We start from the raw sequence: 20,684 nt of genomic DNA on the forward strand, positions 1-20,684 counted from the left end.
AGATCTTTTTATGTGTAGTAAAGAAACAGACTGTGGCAAATTTATTTCAGACATACCAGATGAAAAATCTGTTCCTATAGCAAAACAGGCTTCCTTTGACTTTACCAAGACATATTCTTCAAGTAATGAGGTATTTTATGGAAATAAAACCTAAGTGTCTCCATCACAGGTTTCTCTTTGATATATTATCCCAAGAAAACCACTTATCTCCACAGCTGTTCAAAGTCTGTCATCTCCCCCCCATATACCTAAGACTATGGGGCTCATGGTAGTCTATCAAGGTTTATCCATGAGCTTACGTTGGCTCATCTGTTCTTTCCTTCCTCATACTGCTAGAGTCTGGTTTCTTCCACAGTGTTCCTAAAGGTAATTAAACACATGCCCACTTTATTTTGCAAGGCACCACTACAAAGTATTTGTTACTTACTAGATTTTTACAGGTCAAGGTTAGAGATTTATAGAACAAAATATCAAAGTGATGTGTAAGCAATAGACAGACATGAATAGAGTAGGAATGACAGGCCAGTGTTTACTTCCTCACGCATCATAAGTCCTAATTTTGGTTTATTATGTTTGTTTTCTCTGATCTTTTTATTGTATATTTCTCCACTTGCCCAATCTCCAGCTCAATCAAAAAGCAGATCAAAAGCGCGCTCTCTCTCTCTCTCTCTCTCTCCCTCCCTCCCACGTTCACACCTTTCTTTCCCCTTAGGCATGCACCTCCTAAACTCTAAGGGTCTTCACAAGGCTTGCAACCAGGGGAGCAATGAGCAGTGGCAGCTCTCCCAGGATAAGCCTTGGAACCTGCCTCAAAGGCCCCTTTTCTCTGACTGTCCCACGAGCCAAGGCAGCCCTGCCTAGGCTCTCTCATTGTTTCTTCTATCTTGAGCCCTTCCTTGTTTCACTCTCCTCAGATTTAATAAATGTATTCTCAATATCACCTGGACTCATATTGTGAAATCCTTCCTGCATTTCCACAAAGAAAAAAAAGAAGCAGGTCACATAAGATTCTTGGCACATGTCTTATGGTGACACTAGGGATATTTCATAAATCTCTCAAGGATATCTCATAAATCTCTCATGGGAGCAGCAATTGAGTTTGATTGGGTGCCTGTCTGTATGCCACTTGCCAAACGAAGTTCATGGGTCACAGCTACACTGTTTTGCTAAGTGTCTTCCCATGGGTGGAGAGCGTTCATTTCAGACCTTGATTTCATTTTGTGACCTTGATTCTTTCCTCTCCAAATCATCTGTATGGAGCTTTCGTGTCCCAGTTACTTCAGGCAGGGATCAAAGAACTGGCAGTACTTACCTATTTCTGAATTTAATGCCAAATAGATCTGAGGCTTTGTGCCTACTTTGTAATTTCTAACATATAGCAGTATATTCTTTTTCTTGTTTTTGAGCATAGATATATATCTTTAATTTCCAAATATTTTCTATTGGTAACATTTGGGATGAAGAGGTGCATTTGAAAGTGTGAACTTAAGACCGTTTTTCTTGAGAAATCTATTATTTGTTTGATATTTTTTGTTTCTAATTTTTTTGGTTTTCCATTTGAACCTATTTTTAATTTCTTGTGCTTAACATTTTTAGAATACCAATTTTCTGAAACAAATTACTTAGAGATAAAAATATCACTATTCACATTTTAAAAATATTTTAAATATCTATCTAAAATATTATATAGCTAGATTTTTATGCCTACTGAGGCAGCTTATATTTCCTATCTATTTCAGTTATGTTGTCTTTTATTGTTTTGATTGAAGTATTGTAAGAGACCCTCACAGATATCTAGTTGGAAAGAGTGGAAAGATTTTATTAGTTTTTTCAAATAATGCTAATATTATTTTTTATACTATTACTACCAAACAAAACTCAAATGGTAGTTTCTTAAAAGTTGTTTGCTATATATAATTTGATAGAACATCAACAAATTTTTCATACTTTATTAAATTAAAATACTTGGCCTAACTGACATTTCAAATGGATTTTTTTCTCATCTGATTTTTAACACTATTAATTGATTGTTGGGGTCCATTTTTCTGTTTATATTTTCTCTTTTTTGTGGTATGTGGATTATGCTAATATACCTGTGTCCATTGGTTATGCTAATACGCATGCATACAAGTCCTTTGGTTGCTTTCTAACCCTCCCCCACCACCTCCCCTGCCATCTGTCTCTGGATCTATATATGGACCTGGAAAAGCTTTTTAGTTTGAGAGGCCTCTGGTAATTGACTACTTAGTGCTATCTCTAAGTTTTATGTAAGATGAAAAAAAAAGGTCATTAAAATATTCTATCTGGCCTAGAGTCAGTGGGTTACAAAAACAGACAGAAATTTAGATTTAAAAAACCCTAGTGATGAATGAAGAATTGTTCTTGAAAAGTGTACCTACTATATCTTATCTGTTAGTAACTGGAAAAAAGGAATTCAATGTAGGTAAAATATCCCTACCTGAGGTTCAATCACCTACAGATAATAATAATAATGATGTACTCGAAAATATTATTTGGAGCCCTAACCGGTTTGGCTCAGTGGATAGAGCGTCAGCCTGCGGACTCAAGGATCCCGGGTTCGATTCCGGTCAAGGGCATGTACCTTGGTTGCGGGCACATTCCCAGTAGGGAGTGTGCAGGAGACAGCTGATAAAAAGATCCCCCTCCTTTAAAAAAATATTATTTGGAAAATGTAGACTAATAATTAGAATATCTTATAGTGAAATACACAGTTATATCATAAAAGCAAAGCAAAAGGCTTCCTAGGTGCCACTGGCTAAGAATTAAAGATAACTGCCTTTTAAAACAATACTGCTTTTCACCAATGTGTTAACATTTGCAAGTCATAAATACACTTAAGCCTGAAAATCACAAAATAAACCAAAATATACCGAAGCAATGTCTTTATCTTCAGAAAGACTTGTGTATTGTGTAGCAATTGAGATAAAGTTATGCTCTTTACAAAGGTCTCTGCCATGTTCTAACATAATGATTTTATAAAGTCACAAAAATCTTTTAAGAATATGATCAGTCCAGCTGGCATAGCTCAGTGGTTGAGCATTGACCTATGAAATAGGAGGTCGTGGTTTGATTCCGGTCAGGGCATATGCCCGGGTTGTGGGCTCGATCCCCAGTGTGGGGCATGCAGGAGGCAGCCAATCTAATGATCCTCTCTCATCATTGATGTTTCTATCTCTCCCTCTCCTTACCTCTCTGCAATCAATAAAAATATAATTTTTAAAAATGATAAAAAAGTATATGATAAAATGCATTTTCTCTCAAAATTACCTTAAAGTATTATTTGTAAAAAAAACAACCACCTGATAAATATTGTCTTCCTGAATCTCAAACACCAGATAAAAAGATAGGATCCTGCCTAAAAATTACTGTGTTAAGGAGAAAGGTACTATATCAAGGAGGATATCAGAAAAAACGATCTTACCTGATATATTAGATCAACCATAGACTCCTTTTAAATGAAGACCACCACTGTTTTAGAGCACAAAAAGAATGGCAATGCAAGATCTTGAAATGACTTTAGAATTACTCAAATTCAGGATTTTTAAATGTTCTGAGTTTTTATAAATCTGAAGTGCATCCATTCGTTACCTCTGTTGAGAAATGTGATTTATTAACATTTTCTGGCTTTAGGAGGGAACAAAATTTATTGTAATAGCAACAAACTAGACCCTAGGTGAATATATTGTTAGCCATCTTCCAGGTCACTTATGGCAACACATCAGAATGATATATCCTATGTTGTAGTTAAAAAAGTTATTCCATGTTAGGACTGTGGAAGAGGTGGAAGGAAATAAAATGACATGCATTAAGTCAGAATCAAGTGAGTGGAAAATGGGGCACAAGATTAGGGAAAAAATTAACCCTAGTATTCGATTGAACTAATGAATAATGATTAATTACAGCAGAATGCAAAAAAAAAATGATGGAAGGATTCCTTGGATAGTGGCTTCATCCTATTAAATGATTAACTGAGGTGTGTTAAGTTTTAAGACTTTAATTGAGCAAAAAATAGTTTGAATCATGTAGTTCCAAATAGGAAGTAGTTAGGAGTGCTCCATTGACAGGAGCATAGGGAGAGACTTTTATAAAAAAAAAAAAAGGCAGAAGAAACGCAAGGAAATTGTTGATTGGCTCTCGCTTAAGGCCAAGTTGGCTGTTTAAGATTGGTAGTCCTTGGGTTTTAATGTTGTAATCTTGAGGCATTTACAAGCTTAGATTTGGGTTTGCTTACATAGATTGCCATGGTATTAGAGCCACCACAGTCCAATGGCCTCCTTGTTTAACTAACTTAATAATACTAACTAAAAAATTGCCATATAAGAACTAAACTTAGCTTTTTAAAACAGTTTTAGATTTACAGAAAAATCTAGCCAATACTACTGCTTCCCTGTTATTTATACTTTGCATTAGTGTGGTATATGTTACAATTAATGAACCCAAACTGACACACATTATTATTAACCAAAGCCCATAGTTTAAATTAAGGCTCACTCTCTGTATTGTAAAGTTCTATTGATTTTGACAAATATATCATGTCATTGATATCTTACAGTATCATAGAGAATATTTCCTGAATTTCAAATGTTCATCCCTCTTCTTTCCTCCTTGATCCCCACCCCAAACCTTGAAAAACCCTAATCTTTTACCATCTCCATCGTTTTGCCTTTTCTAGTATGTCTTTTAATTGAAACTATACTGGCTCCTTTCACTTATCAATATGCATTTAAGTTTATTTCACGTCTTTTCATAACTTGATAGCTCATTTACTTTTAGCACTGAAATTGTGGTATGGATACTACTGAACAATATCTTATTCAGCTACTGAAGAAGATCTTGTTTACCTACAGTTTTGGGCAATTATGAATAAAGCTGCAACTAACATTCACATTCAGGTTCTTGTGTGGACATATGTTTTCAACTAAATTTGGTAAATACCGATGAAGGAGATGGCTGGATCATATGATAAGACTATAATTTAGTTCCCTACAAAACTGTTACACTGTCTACTAGAGTGGTTGTTAGCCATTTTGCATCCCTAACAATAATGAGTAAGAGTTACTATTGCTCCACATCTGATATTTGGTGTTGTCAGTGTTTTAGATTCTCACCAATCTAATAGATGTGTAGTAACACCTAATTACTGTTTTAACTTGCATTTCCCTAGTGATGTGCAATGCCGAGCACTTTTCATAAACTTGCCATCTGTTTATCTTCTTTTCTGAAGTGTCTGTTTAGATCTTTGTCCATTTTTAATGGGATTGTTTATTTTCTTATGGAGTTTTAAAAGTTATTTGTGTATTTTAGATACAAATATATGCCACTAATATATTTTTCAAGTATTTTTTCCTAGCGTAAGGGTTATATTTCATTCTTAGTGCCTTTAGCAGGCAGGAAGTTTATTTTAATAAAGGCGAACTAATTAATTTTCCTTTTAAGGATTATGGTTTTGGTTTAGTATCTAAATACACTGGGACAAATGCAATACTATATAAATTTTCTCCTATGTTATCTTCTGGAAGTTTTATGGTTTTGCATTTTATACTTAAGTCAATGATTCATTTTCAGTTAATTTTTGTGGAAGGATTAAATCTGTGTCTAGATGAACTTTCTTCTTAATTTTGCATTTCAACATCTAATGTTCCAGCAACATTTGTTGAAAAGACTATCTTTTATCCATTCAGTTACCATTCCCTCTTTGTCAAGATCAGTTGACTCTACTGAGTGGGTCTATTTCTAGGCTTTTAATTGTTTCATTGATGTAGTTGTCTACTCTTTCACAAATACTATACTGTCTTGATTACTGCAGCTTTACAGTAAATCTTTTAGTCAGTATCAGTCTTCTGACTATGGTCTTCTTTAGTATTGTATTAGCTACTCTATATCTTTTGCATTTTCATATACACTTTAGAATCAGTTTGTTGATATCTACAAAATATCCTGCTGTTATTTTATTTGGGGTTGCTTTGAATTTATAGATACATTTGGGAAAAATTGGTATCTTAGCAATATTGTCTTCTTATTCATGATCAAGGAGTATCTATTATTTAGACCTTTGATTTCTTTCATAAGAATTTTCTAGCTTTCCTCAGACAGATAGTGTGCATAGTTCGCTACATTTGTTCTTCTCTTTTTATGGTGTTAATTTTGAATTTGAAATTAAAAACATAATACCTAGTAAGCTGATCTCAGCTACAGTTCTCTGTGACTCATGCCTTACAAATGTCAGGGTGGTGATTTGCCTTGTGACCTCAATTCTCTGTTCATATGGTACTTCTCTTTATTCTGAGTAGTATTCCATTGTCCACTCATCTACTGCTTCCAAATCTTGGCTATTATAAGTAACACTGCAGTAAACACAAAGGTGCAAATATATTCTTTTGAATTAGTGCTTGGTGTTTTTCTGGATAAATTCCCAGAAGTGGAATTGCTGGGTCATAAAGCAGTTCCATTTTTCATTTTTTGAGGTAAATCCATACTGCTTTCCACAGTGGCGGCACCAATCTGCATTCTAATCAACAGTGCACAAGGGTTCACTTTTATCCACAACCTCACCAGCACTTTTTTGTTGTTTTATTATATAATAAACCATCCTTTTCATTCTCTGTGATTTTTTTCTTTTCCTTTAAAACTGTGAAGTTTCATCATCTTGAAATAAGAGAAACACAAAATTGCAAAATAACATAAATGAATAAGATGGGATTTAACATATGAGAATTATGCATGAAAACATTAAAAATTTACAAAAATTTCACAGAGTGAGCCTTTTTTCAATACTGGTAGCTTAAATTTCTAAAATTGTAAGTAAAGATTGTATGCATATCATACTAAGCAATATCCACTGCATTAAGGAACAGACGATAAGAACAGCAGCCATCCAGAAAATAGAATAGTTGCACATGAACTGTCTGGCTCTCAGACAGTCGTTGCCCTATTGAGTGAATCCAGACTTCCTGGAAACATGATAAATAATAATTCAGAGAGCAAGGAGTCAGCGGGGGTCTTATTTCATCAGAGAAAATCTGGTCAGGTGACTGTTCAGGAGTTAACTGTCCAGCCTCTATTACTAAATTAAACATAGCTGGATTAGTCTAGAGATGGGGGTTGCCTCAGTGGCAAGGTTATTAACACAAAGTCTCTGCATGCTCAATTTAGTTAGACAGAACTTAGCATTGTCATTTTCACACATTCCCGTAACTGTAGGACACCACCCTGGTAGTCAGGGACCTCAGACTTGGGTCCTGTTTGGGGGCATCTTGTATTGTAAAGGGTTTCTTCTCCTCTCTTCTCTTCTCTTCTCTTCTCTTCTCTTCTCTTCTCTTCTCTTCTCTTCTCTTCTCTTCTCTTCTCTTCTCTTCTCTTCTCTTCTCTTCTCTTCTCTTCTCTTCTCTTCTCTTTCTTACCCTCCCCTCCTCTCCCTTCCCCTCCCTTCTCTGGAGTACACCAGTCTAGTTTGTGTCTGTGCACACACATTACACTCACTCTCTCACACACACAAGAACTTAAAATTTAATAAAAACCACATGGGCTTGTCTATCACTTGGGATCCAATGTGCAGTACTGATAGGACTCCACCAGTAGCTCTAAATATCTGTTCTCAAAATAAATGCAAGTACCAAGGAAAAGAAAACAGTTCTCCACATTCCTGCCCTATATCCCAGAAGCAAAAGTCAATTAAGTCCAAATGCCATGAAGGTTTGTGGTTTGGATTGTTGCTGACATTGGAGAGGGACACTGTTTCAGAATTCTAGAAGGATTTTGTTGGTGGAAGCTTTGGAAAGAGAAAAGACACAATTAACATGAATTTCTTCCTCTTAAGTGGCATAAAATAATTGATATTTGCATAATGAAATATGATTTCACAGTTTGCCAACCACCTATTTTCTTTTTCTTTTTATGTCTAAAGCTTGGTTCTAGAAGTACTCAAGAATTATACTTTGTGAAGTTATATAAGGCAACAGAAAAAATAATTTGCAAAGTTAAATAATTCATATTATTCTCAAATTTATATTATCTATAGATCTAGATAAACATGGATGAAGGGCATAACAATTGTTCACATCACTTTAAGAGAGCACAAGGCGAATTTTTAGATGAAGGCTTAATTTTTCTGTAATCCTATATAATAAAGAGCTAATATGCTAATTAGACCACATAGCAGAACGACTGTCTGGATGATCTTCCAGACAAACCCGAGGCTGCGAGGGCCGAGTCCCTTGCAGGAATTTCATGCATCGGGTCTCTACTAGTTTGATAATTATAGTTTATCACACATGCAATTCTTTTACAATGTTTGAGTATGATAGGTAAATTGTATTGTTAATTTCTGAATCAAAGTTTACTTTAAGGAATTTAGAGACTCATTCCAATTCAGTGACAGTTTCAGCAGAGCAGACTGTAAATTTATATAAATATACACTATATAAGAAATATAATGACTCAAGGTCAATAGCCTGGGTTTGATAATGTACTACAGTTTTGCAACTTCCACCACTGTAGGAACCAAGTGAAGAATACACCTCTTAGCCCTTAATTTAGTGTGATTTCTAGGATGCAATTTTTTAAAAATGAAGACTTTAGTGACTTAAGATTCTTAATTTCATTTTTGCCAGCCACTTCCAAACCTTTGAGTGGCACAGCAGTATAACAGGCTAGAGAAATGCCAGAAGTCCATCCGTGTTTCCATAAGGCTGATGGATACGTACTCCCTGCAGCATTTAACCTGTTCAACTACACAGACACCTCTGTTTTCCTTACCCACCATCCCGAACCTGAGTTTGCTCTTTCAACACTTATATGACTCAAAATTATAGGAAATATCAGTTAACATAAATTGCAACAAAGAGCATCTCTCTTTGGCTTGAAAATTTTGTAGACCAAATCAGGAAGAGACATGCTTTCTTGTGGGAATTTGCTAAAATCGGCACAGGCCCAAATACTCAATTTTTATTATTGCCCTTAAAGTTATCGTCTGAGTCAGTATGTGGTCTATAGCAAGCTATAGTTATACTGAATGTTTTCTTCATATAACCCGAAGCAATACCTTCCTACCCAGAAATTGTGAGTGCTTTGCCTCCCAGGTTTGTATCTTTTTAACACTTAGCAGAGTCAATATTTTTTGGGGCACCCCAATTTCAACAACACATTTTGTGTTTGTTAAAATCCTGATTGGCTGCAAATAAAGACAGGTTTGACAACTATGAGATTTTTCTATCCCACTCAATAAGAAACCTATAGAAGCTATTCAAAGACAATGTCTTCTATTTCTTCCAATGGCACATCCCGTACATGTGTCTTTTTTTCTGGTCATAAGATGACCCTGTTTTCTCAGAAATTATATCTACATTTCAGGTAGAAGAAGAAAGGCAAACAACTAAAGGCAAACAGGCTGGCTGAGTCTGTTCGATTAAAAAACTTTTCTGGAATCCCTACTGAGTGACTTCTGCTGACATTTCCTGTGCAGAACTGGTTATCATGTTACGTCCACTTTTAAGATAGCCAGGAAAAGTAACGATTTCACATTTTTAACCTGTTTATATGAGGAAGAAAAGGGGAAATTTGGTTGTGAATGGGCTTTTGTGTAGCTAACTTAATAGTGTTTACCTTATTTTCTTTATTGGATCCAGAATTCAAAGCTATATTTATCCTAAAATTATGCTAAATTGTTTACATTAGCAATTGGGATTATATTTTTTAATAAAACCTTTTCTTTCTGTTTCATTTAGAATATTTAATGCTAGTCTTTCAAATTTTCTTTTTTTAAATTTCTTTATTGATTAAGGTATTACATATGTGTCCTTATCCCACCATTACCCTCCAATCCCCCCACTCATGCCCTCACCCCCCTGTTGTCTGTGTCCATTGGTTAAGCTTATATGCATGCATACAAGTCCTTTGGTTGAGCTCTCCCCCTTACACCCACCCTCCCCTACCTTCCCTTTGAGGTCTGACGGTCTGATTGATGCTTCTCTGTCTCTGGATCTGTTTCTGTTCATCAGTTTATGTTGTTCATTATAGTCCATAAATGAGTGAGATCATGTGATATTTATCTTTCTCTGACTGGCTTATTTCGCTTAGCATAATGCTCTCCAGTTCCATCCATGCTGTTGCAAATGGTAAAAATTCCTTCTTTTTTACTGCAGCGAATAACACCATAATTTTACACCAGTTTCAACGAAATGAATGTTCTTTTGTTCAGAAATATTTATTAATAAAAGTGACTAACATTTTAATGGAGATAACAAGGCTCTCATATTCAGAGTTTTGGGGAGAAAAAATTTTACTCTACCCTTCTCGATTCTTTTGCTTGTCTAATAATTAAATTGACATGGGACAGGTTATCAGGAAAAAATCAAATTTAATTTTGTGCACATGGCAACCTCACATACCTAAGAGAGTCAGAGACACCACACACATGATAAATTCAAAGTCAAAAAGGTAAATTGAGGTATATATGAAAATCCTGAGCTAAGGAAGAAGGTAAGTGTCTGGGGTTTCAGGGGAGAAGAGGATAATTTACATGACAATAAGAAGAGCAGATATTCAGTAATTAGATGTTTACCCTCCATGAGATAGTTCATAAAAAGTTATTTCTTGTAATAAACCTATCATGGGCAAGGTCCTCAATTTAAAAATTTTAAAGTATAGATAAAAAGTTTCTCTTGAGGCTGCAGGGTCTTGATTGCCTCCAGCTCACAATAATCCACTTGCCAAAATAGCACACTGTGGCCAGGTCTATTTGAACCCCTTCAAGAGTGCAATGTAAGTCTCGATATAAGTAAGACTTATTGAGTTTTAATATAAAGAACAAAGGAAATGGCATTAGAAGATTCATATTTTGTCCAGATACCATAAGCTCTTCGAGCATCAGATTCTCCATTTCTAAAACGGGATTATAATATCTATTTCCCAGAAAGTTTGTGAGATTTAATGTCTGTGGAATCAGTTTGTGAAGTCTGAGGCACTATGTATCACAGCCAATAGTTTGAATTAACCCCAAACGAAAGAGAAGTCACTTTTTGCCAAATAGTTATATACATCATGGACTAACACACACACACACACACACACACACACACACACACACACACACAACTTTAGATATCATGTCCATGTGAAATTTTTCTTCCCACTTTATTTGAAAAGAAAGCCAAATTTTTTGCAATTTTTACTGACTGCAATTCTCTGAATTCATAATTTTCTGCTTTCTTAGGATCATTAACTGAAGGCAGTTAATTTGAAAAAGTTTGAACTTTTCAGGTGAATGTGTGTACAATGGTGCACTCTGGAGGGCTTCTGTTTCTCTGTCAAGTGTCCTTACCAAAGCACGCAAATATCCCCTTGTGATGGACTACCCTTAAAGAAAATAACAGGAATGATCGAAAAGCAACTCAGATGACTCATATCACTAAAAAATAAAAATAAAATAAAATAAAAATAAAAAGAAACCCACCACAGCTTAGAAACAATGACTCTGTTGTGTTATCTAAAAAACTGACAACATTATCAACTTTGCAAAATGTGTTTTCATTTCTTTCATTTCAGTTCTGTGAGAACATATGAATCTTGAGGATACTGGCATTAAAAAGCACACACTTTTAAAATAACCTGAAAAGAGATAAAGGAAAATGAAAACAGCTCAGTTAGATTTATGTAGGATATAAAGGTAATAGAATAGATTTGATCTCCTTCTAAGCAATAAGTAGAGATCCTAACAAATTTAACTTCCAAATTCAGAAATTTAAAAAATATGTATTATTATTTTTTGTGTAAGAATCATATTTATAATCTGCAGATCTTACATTTTTTCTTGATTTATTAGCACTCTGAATTTGGGGGATAATTTAATAAAGTATTGATGAATTAAGGATATGCCATTCTAAAATATGCTGCTTTAGATTTTTAACTGGTAGGAGACTGGCTTCGGAGACTCTTCTTGGAGACACACTTCAGGGACTCACTCAAAGGAGCAGGCCCCAGAAACCACTTATGACTTGGGTGGTGCTTGGATTTTGACCAGAGTCCACATCTGATCTTCACTTGGGGAACCTGATGTTAAATACAGGGAAGGTGACAGGAAGACTAGATGTCAGCTGCCCACTGGAACTCTTCTTGGAAGTTCCTACTGACTTCCACAGAGAGGGAGGCCTGAGCAGACCTCAGCTTCTCACTTCTCCTCGCTCCTGGTGGATCACAATGACTGAAGGGAGTCTCTTCTGATAGTCACCTTCACTGCACCATGGCCTTTGCAGCTTCCCTGGCCAAGTTCCAAGCAGAGGCCAGCTGTCCCATCTGCCTGGATTACCTGAGAGACCCAGTGACCATTGCCTGTGGGCACAACTTCTGTTCCTCCTGCATCCACCAGCGCTGGGAAGGTCTACAGGGCTAAGCTAGGGCAAGATTTTACTTTTCATTTTAGTTTGCTCCTCAGCCAAATGGGATTAAAGGGTGTTGAAGTATTCAAGGGAGGATTATAAAGGTACAAATTAGATTATGCATGTTAACAAGGTTAGTCCCTCCTAGCTTTCAGGAATAAGAGGAGATCCCATCAACCAGACTTCTAAAGATCCTCCTAGTACCACCCTTGCCCACAAGTTCCACCTCCAGGGAGGAGCTTTGGTGGGTGAGGTCTTAAAGAGATTCACCCTCCTAGTGGTATATATAGGCCAGGCTCACATTACTTAGCATTTAACGGGTAGGAGACTGGCTTCAGAAACTCTTCTTGGAGACACTCTTCAGGGACTCACTCAAAGGAGCAGGCTCCAGAAACCTCATATGACTTGAATTGTGCTTGGTTTTTGACCAGGAGCACTCTACATCCCTTGTGCAAACTGGTGTTAAATACAGAAGAGGGCGACAAGAAGACTGGACTACAGCTTGGTGGCTGGAACTCTTCTTGGAAACTCCTAGTGGCTTCCACAGGGAGCAAGGCCTGAGCAGACCTCAGCTTCTCACTTTTCTTCACTCCTGGAGGATCACACTGACTGAAGAGACTGTCTGGGAACAGATACCCTCTCTGTACCATGGCCTTTGCAGCTGCCCTGGCCAACCTCCAGGAGGAGGCCAGCTGTTCCCTCTGCCTGGATCACCTGGGAGACCCAGTGACCACTGAGTGTGGACACAACTTCTGTTTCTCCTGCATCTACCAGCGCTGGGACCTTCTACAGGGCACCTTTCCCTGTCCTGTCTGCCTCCACCACTGCCCTGACAGGAGCTTGAAGAGGAACACCCAATTATGTCACATGACTGAGATTATTCAGCAGATTCCACGCATAAGGGGAAAGAGTAAAAGGCAAGAGGAACCCCTGTGTAAGAAGCACAGTGAGGGTCTGGCCCTGTTCTGTGAGAAGGACCTGCAGCTGTTGTGTGCCCAGTGCAGTGTCTCCTCTGATCACGGGGATCACCCTCTGATGCCCGTTGAAGAAGCTGCAGCTACTCACAGGAGGAAGCTCAAGAGCTATATCGAGTCCTTGAGCGAGCAGATTAAAGATACTGAAAATCGGTCAGAAATGCAAGTGTCAAAATGTTTTGAAGTGAGAGAGAGGATAGAAAATGAAAAGGATGAATTGGACTCTGAAGTTAAACAACTTAAAAATTTTTTGGAAAAGGAACAGAGTGCAATGCTTATCAGTTCGCTAAATGAAACAACAGATGTTGAAGAAAAATTAATGGATGAGAAAAACCAAATATCAAACTACAGCACCATATTAAACAGTCTGCTTGGAGATATTATCAGTAAGTGTTTGCAGACAGACATGGATTTACTCACTGGTATTGAAAGTATCCACATCAGGTATGATAACCTAGAGCCCCCGGCCACCTTTTTATATGAATTAAAGGAGGAGAGTTGCTCTCTCCCCCCACATTATTTGGGCCTGCATAGAATGATCCACACATTTCAGGTAGATTTGACACTGGATCCTGAAACAGCCCATCCATGTCTCATTATCTCAAGAGATAGAAAAAGTGTGACCTATAGAACAGCATTTGGTCTTCATAATCTTCATGGACGGACTTCTTACGCAGCTGTCCTGAGTTCTGAGGGATTTGATGCTGGCAGGCATTTTTGGCAGGTAGAAGTGAGAGGCACAGGGGCATGGTCCTTAGGCGTGTGTAAGGAATCTTTCCCCAGGAATCCTCCTATGCCACCATCCCCAAGAAATGGCTGCTGGCAGCTTCAGTTCTGGGCAAATACATCTGTCACATGGGATTCAGGCAACTGGGAACGGATAGGCATTTTTCTGGACTATGAGTTGGGAGAAGTTTCATTTTATAATTTGAAAAATAGATCACATTTGCATACTTTCAGTGAAAGGTTTACAGAAAAACTGATTCCCTATTTCTGCATAGGACTTTTTACAAAATCACTTGAAATGCGTGTAGTCAAAGATGAAAGATGAACCGCCTTGCAATCTGTTTGATGCGTTCTACTCTTCCTGTTAATAGAGAGTGCTTGTAATAAAAGGCCCAAGTACATTTCAAAAAAAAATAATAAAAATAAAAATAAAAAAAATAAAATATGCTGCTTTAGTATATTGGTTATTTTGAGCTGAGGGTACTTAAAAAACAGCAAATGCAAAGAGAGACTTTCTCTGAACTCCCCTCATTTACCTGAAGACCAATTCTCCAAAAGGAAATCAATTATCATAAATCCTTTCCCCAGAAGTTTCATCAACAGGGTAGATTGATTTTTATCACAGGAGAGGAGACTAGAAGTTGACACCACATCCAGACCAACTTTGTAACAAACTATTTTATCAACCATCTATTCTTCTAAGAGCCCATTCATCTTTCCTAAAAATCATTTACCTTTCCCTAAGTGACCTACATCTCCCCTTCCCTTCCTCTATTGAGACGACATATAATTTTTCAAACATTACTTCTTTCGGAGGGTATTTACTTTTTTTCCTGTAATGCCCCGTGCATGCAATATTAAAATTTAATAAATTTGTTTACATTTTCTCCTGTTGATCTCTCTGTTGTCAATTTATTTCAAGGAAGCTGCTATAGAATCTATAAAACTCTCCTTTCTACACACATGTATAAAACCAAATGATTTTTGCAAGTGTTTTTGTCTCTCAAAAATGAGTTTTTTTGAAGTTATTCCATTATAATTGAAATAATTATACTGCAGTTTCTCTTTGGTTAGTATTGGTAACATCTATTGACTTTGCTATGAATTTACATTTGTAGAAGTATAATGCTTGTTTGCTGGCCTATTAGGCAATAGTAATCTATAAACACCAAGTGACAAGGAGGGACTGAGTTTAAAGAGTCTCCATTTGTCTTATGTTGTGACTCAGTCTGTTGTTTGCTACCAAAAACATCTAATGGAAATGGTACTACTTTCATTTTATGACTGTTCTTATGGGGCTGGCAAACAAGTAAAATGATGAGGGCAAGCTAAACAACAAAATCAAATACAGTTATTGAAATATGACATAGGGACCTAGCTCTGTCGCTGTTAATGCCTGTTATTTCCCGCGTAAGCTGCTGATGAGATACATGCCCAGAAAATCATTTTCAGTTTGCGGTAAATTATCCAGACCCCCTCTGCTACTCGTGGTATTGATCGAGTGTGTGCCATTCCTTTCAATTATTCTGTAGTCTGTGCAACATGTTACAGACCTAATAGATATTTTATTGACAAACTGTCATTTTGGTTACAACAAGCTATGTGTCATGCACACATTTATTAATAAATATTGAGATCATTATAATATCATACTGCTAACACCTCTGAACCAAATCAGCCTTATAACAATCTGTAAGGATATTATATTTTTCCTTGCTTCCAATAATATACAAATGAGGAATTTATTCTGCAATTTCAAAAATACCCTAAAAACACATTTTGAAATGTCATTGTCATAAGTTAAGACCTCTGCTTAATGTCATGAGCAATTATTAATACAGTATTTATGAATAAATATAGCTATAAGAAAATATATACTATTTCCAGGATGATACATCTCAGATTTCTTTAAAAACATAGTAATTTGTAGACTATTCTCTATTTTCCAAAGATGAAAAGTTAAATTATTTAATTTAAATTATAAATACATTTAAAATTTTTTGGTGGCTACAGGTAAAAAGCGATAATAAATCCTCAGTTAACATCCTAGGAAGGGGAATATACTATTTAACGTTAACATTTGTCCATCTTGAAAATGAATAGTTTTAGAGTAGACTAATTAATTTATCTCTTTTTTTTCCATGATGTCACAATTTCTATAAACCAAATATAGATAAGTACATCTCTATGAGGAAACAGCAAAAAGGTCTCCATTTAATAATACTTTAATTTTAAGTCTCAACTGTGGTTAGTAGTTTTTCAACCAGCCAATATTTTAAAAAATATTTACTAAGCGTCATGTATTGTGACAATTATTGGAGATATGCACAATGATTTCTATTTTAATATAAAATGACTACTAATTTCCACATATTAATTCTACAACTTAATTCTTCACAAAACTCACTGTTGTGCTAGTTTTCCCTTTACCTTTTGGAATTTTTCAGATATCTAATTATTATAAGAGTTAGAGCAATCTCGTGGCACTCACAGTCTAGGAGACTAAGTTGGGTAACCATAAAAACACCAACAATAGAAATATACAAGACATACTTGACGAGCCCGTAAGGAAGGTGCCTTGGTGTGCTTGAGGGGATCTAGGGAGGCATCCTGGAGGATAAATCGTGTTTCTTTTGTTTGGGTTGTGGTAGAAAGATTAATGCCACACAAAAGTGCCCATCCTAATTGTTGACATCTGTAAATATATTTACAAAGTAAAGCAAACTTTGTGTACAAGATTAAGGATTTTGAAAGGGGAAGACAGAGATCTGGCACATAGTTGATCTAAAAGCCATATATTTTAATTTCTTTTATATGGTTTAAATTATTTACTGTTTAAAGTATTACATATGTCTCCTTTTCTCCCTATTGACCTCTCCTCAGCCACTCCCACCTCCCAGCACATGTCCTCATCCTCCTAGTGCCTGTGTCCATTGGTTATGCTTATATGCATGCATATAAGACCTTTCGTTGATCTCTTACACTGTACCCTATCCCCCACCTCCCGCCTTCCCTCTGAGGTTTGATAGTCTGTTTGGTGCTTCGCTGTCTCTGGATCTATTTTTGTTCATCAGTTTATGTTGTTGATTATATTCCACAAATGAGTGAGATCATGTGATATTTATTTTTCTCTGACTGGCTTATTTCGCTTAGCATAATGCTTTCCAGGTGCATCCATGCTGTTGCAAATGGTAAGAGTTCTTTCATTTTACAGCAGCATAGTATTCCATTGTGTAGATGTACCACTGTTTTCTAATCCACTTATCTGCTGATGGGCACTTAGGCTGTTTCCAAATCTTAGCTATTGTAAATTGTGCTGCCATGAACATAGGGGTGCATATATCCTTTCTGATGGTGTTTCTGATTTCTTGGGATATATTCCTAAAAGTGGGATTACTGGGTCAAATGGGAGTTCCATTTCTAATTTTTTGAGGAAACTCCATACTGTTTTCCACAGTGACTGCACCAGTCTTGCATTCCCACATCCTCGCCAGCACTTGTCATTTGTCGATTTGTTGATGATAGCCATTCTGACAGGTGTGAAATGGTATCTCATTGTTGTTTTGATTTGCATCTCTCAGATGATTAGTAACTTTGAGCATGTTTTCATATGTCTCTTGGCATTTTGTGTGTCCACTTTCAAAAAGTGTCTATTTAAGTCCTTTGCCCATTTTTTTATTAGATTGTTTATCTTCCTTTTGTTAAGATGTATGAGTTCCTTATAAATATTGGAGATTAGACCCTTATCGGATATAACATTGGCAAATATGTTCTCCCATGCAGTGGGCTTTCTTGTTGTTTTGTGGATGGTTTCTTTTGCTGTGCAGAAGCTTTTTATTTTGATGTAGTCCCATTTGTTTATTTTTTCCTTAGTTTCCATTGTCCTAGGAGCTGTATCGGTAAAGATAGCACTGCGACATATGTCTGGTATTTTATATTTGGTGCCTGTGGATTCTTTTAAGATATTTATGGTTTCCCGTCTTAAGTCCAAAATGAGTTTATTTTTCTGTATGGTGAAAGTTGGTGGTCTAGTTTCATATTTTTTTGCATGTATCTGTCCAATTTTCCCAACACCATTTATTAAAGAGACTGTCTTGAATCTGTTGTGTGGTCTTGCCTCCTTTGTCAACTATTTATTGAGCATAATGGCTTGGGTCAATTTCTGGGTTCTCTATTCTGTTCCATTGGTCTATATGTCTGTTCTTGTGCTAGTACCAGGCAGTTTTGAGAACAGTGTAAATCTATTTGCTGAGTAGTAGTGAACAGAAAAAAAATCCAGTTTTTCTTGGAGAAACGGAGAAACTATACATAAGTCAACTTAGGCTAAGCAGTGGAGCAGTGACAGCAGATTATTTTCACTGATAATTTACATGAAATGTTTCACTACTGTCAAGAAATGAAAGTGAATGACCCTCTTTTAACACTTCACAAAATGTTCAATTACATGTAGGTGGAAATGGAATTTATTTAGTTTTCCCCTTCTTTGAATAGTATTTAATAAATTAAGCCAGCCAGCATAACTGTGTTTGACATCAGCTGCAGAGCATAACATATTGCTGAAATATTTTTATAGATAAGACATGAAGAGAAGATGTTGAAATATATAAAAAATTTTATGCGAATTATGATACTAGTGAGGATGAAATGACACTTCACAAAGAAATAAAAATTTGAAATAGAGCACTAATCTGAATTTTTAAACATTATGTTTCTACTGACTTGAATTTTAGATTTTCAGGGTTTATGAGAAAGCAATGAATAAGAAAATTAGGCCTATCAGACAAGTTTAAGTACAAAGATTTTTAAAAAGTTACCCAAGAGAGAACTTTATTTTCGTCCTGTCTCTAGGGAGCACGGAATAAGACAAAGGAATATGAGTCACACTGTCACAAAATGAATTCAGTCATACAAATAAGTCTAGAGCAGCTGGGAATATTTCCAAAGAAACCTGAAACACTGATTCAGAAGAATATATACACCCCTATGTTCATTGCAGTGTTATTAAAATAGCCAAGATTTGGAAGCAGCTAAGTGTCCAACAGTAGATGAGTTGACAGAAAAGCTGTGGTACATTTCCCTGATGGAATACCATTCAGCCATAAAAAAGAGGGATCTCTTACCCTTTGTGATAGCATGGATAGACCTGGAGAGCATTATGCTAAGGACCAGTCAGAGAAAGACCAGTACCATATGATTTTACTTATATGTGGGATGTAAATGAACAAAATAAACAAACAAAATAGAAACAGACTCATAGATACAGAAAACAGACTGAGAGCAGTTGGAGGGGGGGTGGAACTGGAGGGCAGAGTAAAAAAGATGAGGTCTAATTTAAATAAATGTAGTCCAAATCCATTTCTTGGCCTGGTTTTTACTATACTAAAAGACAGTTTTTAATAGTTTAACATGTATTTGCCTATTTAATTTGGGCTTTGACATCATTTAGGACATAAGGCATCATGGTTTTTGTTGTTACTTTAGGGGTTTTTTGTTTGTTTGTTTCTTTTGTTTTGTTTTGTTTTTTTTTTGCAGTTCCTGGCAAAATCTTGTCTGCTTTGTGCTCACAAAGGCTTATGACAACACAAGGTTTAGGTGCTGAATGTTGGCCTATAATTTATGCAAGTTTTTGTCTGTCCTCATGACTTTAAGTTTTACTGACTGTTAAATTTGGACTTAATTATTTTGAGGATAAAATTAATTTTCACGAAGCTTTTGGCTTAAGAATTGCCATCTTAAACTAGCTGCATTTTACTGATCATGATTTGTCATCTAAACACTTTTTGCGCTTTAAGTGAGGGACAGTCATTTTATTTTTCTTGTCATAAATGGTTATGATATAAAATGCATTATACTGGTACTTTGATGAGAATGGCTGAAGCTCTCTCCATACATAAAGCACTTTGGCTGAAAGGTACTGAATTCCTGAAATAGGCTTTCATTATTTATTGACTCACTACCCTATCATAATTTTTCTGAAGCACTTTTGATCTGTTTAATAAGTATTGTGTTTTCATTTCTAAAGTATTTAGCATGCTGAAAAACTTCCACTTAAAAAAAATTATCATAATGGCTCTTCAAAGAGAGTTTTGCTTGAATAACCTATGATGAAACCTGCTCTCTGGACTCAGGCAAGTATCTGAGAACAAGCCATCGGTTGTTTGTGAGCATTGTCATATTGGTTAAACTAGCCACAGTAATTAACATACACGAAAGGAAATGAGTGGTGGTGACTTTTGGAAAGGCAAAGGCATTAACATTCTGAAATTTAACCTTTGCCTCAATGTGTCAAGGTAAGTATGTCAAAAGCAGTTTTTACATGTTACTAGGAGGAGGAGAAGGTGAATTCTGTTAATGACAGCTAGGCACATGAAATTCAATAAATCTCTGCTGAATGCGTTAGCCTACAAATACTGTAATTTGTGTTGTCTTAACCCAGTCCTGGGGCTCGTAAACAAATTATCCTATATAATAAAAAGCTAATATGCAAATTGACCAAACGGTGGAACGACCAGTCTCTATGATGTGCACTGACCACCAAGGAGCAGACACTCAAAGCAGGAGCTGCCCTCTGGTGGTCAGTGTGCTCCCACAG

General features: G+C 36.2%; 1 protein-coding gene across 1 annotated transcript; it reads left to right on the forward strand.

Moving 5' to 3' along the window:
* Window positions 1-12,256: 12,256 nt before the first annotated feature.
* Window positions 12,257-14,639, forward strand: LOC102255556 (tripartite motif-containing protein 60). Its single transcript, XM_005862991.2, is given in 2 exon segments — window positions 12,257-12,406; window positions 13,185-14,639. Coding segments are annotated over 2 exon segments (1,383 nt in total). The 3' UTR covers window positions 14,418-14,639.
* Window positions 14,640-20,684: the final 6,045 nt, after the last annotated feature.

The sequence above is a fragment of the Myotis brandtii genome, unplaced genomic scaffold, assembly GCF_000412655.1.
Source record: "Myotis brandtii unplaced genomic scaffold, ASM41265v1 scaffold17, whole genome shotgun sequence".
Taxonomy (NCBI): Eukaryota; Metazoa; Chordata; class Mammalia; order Chiroptera; family Vespertilionidae; genus Myotis; species Myotis brandtii.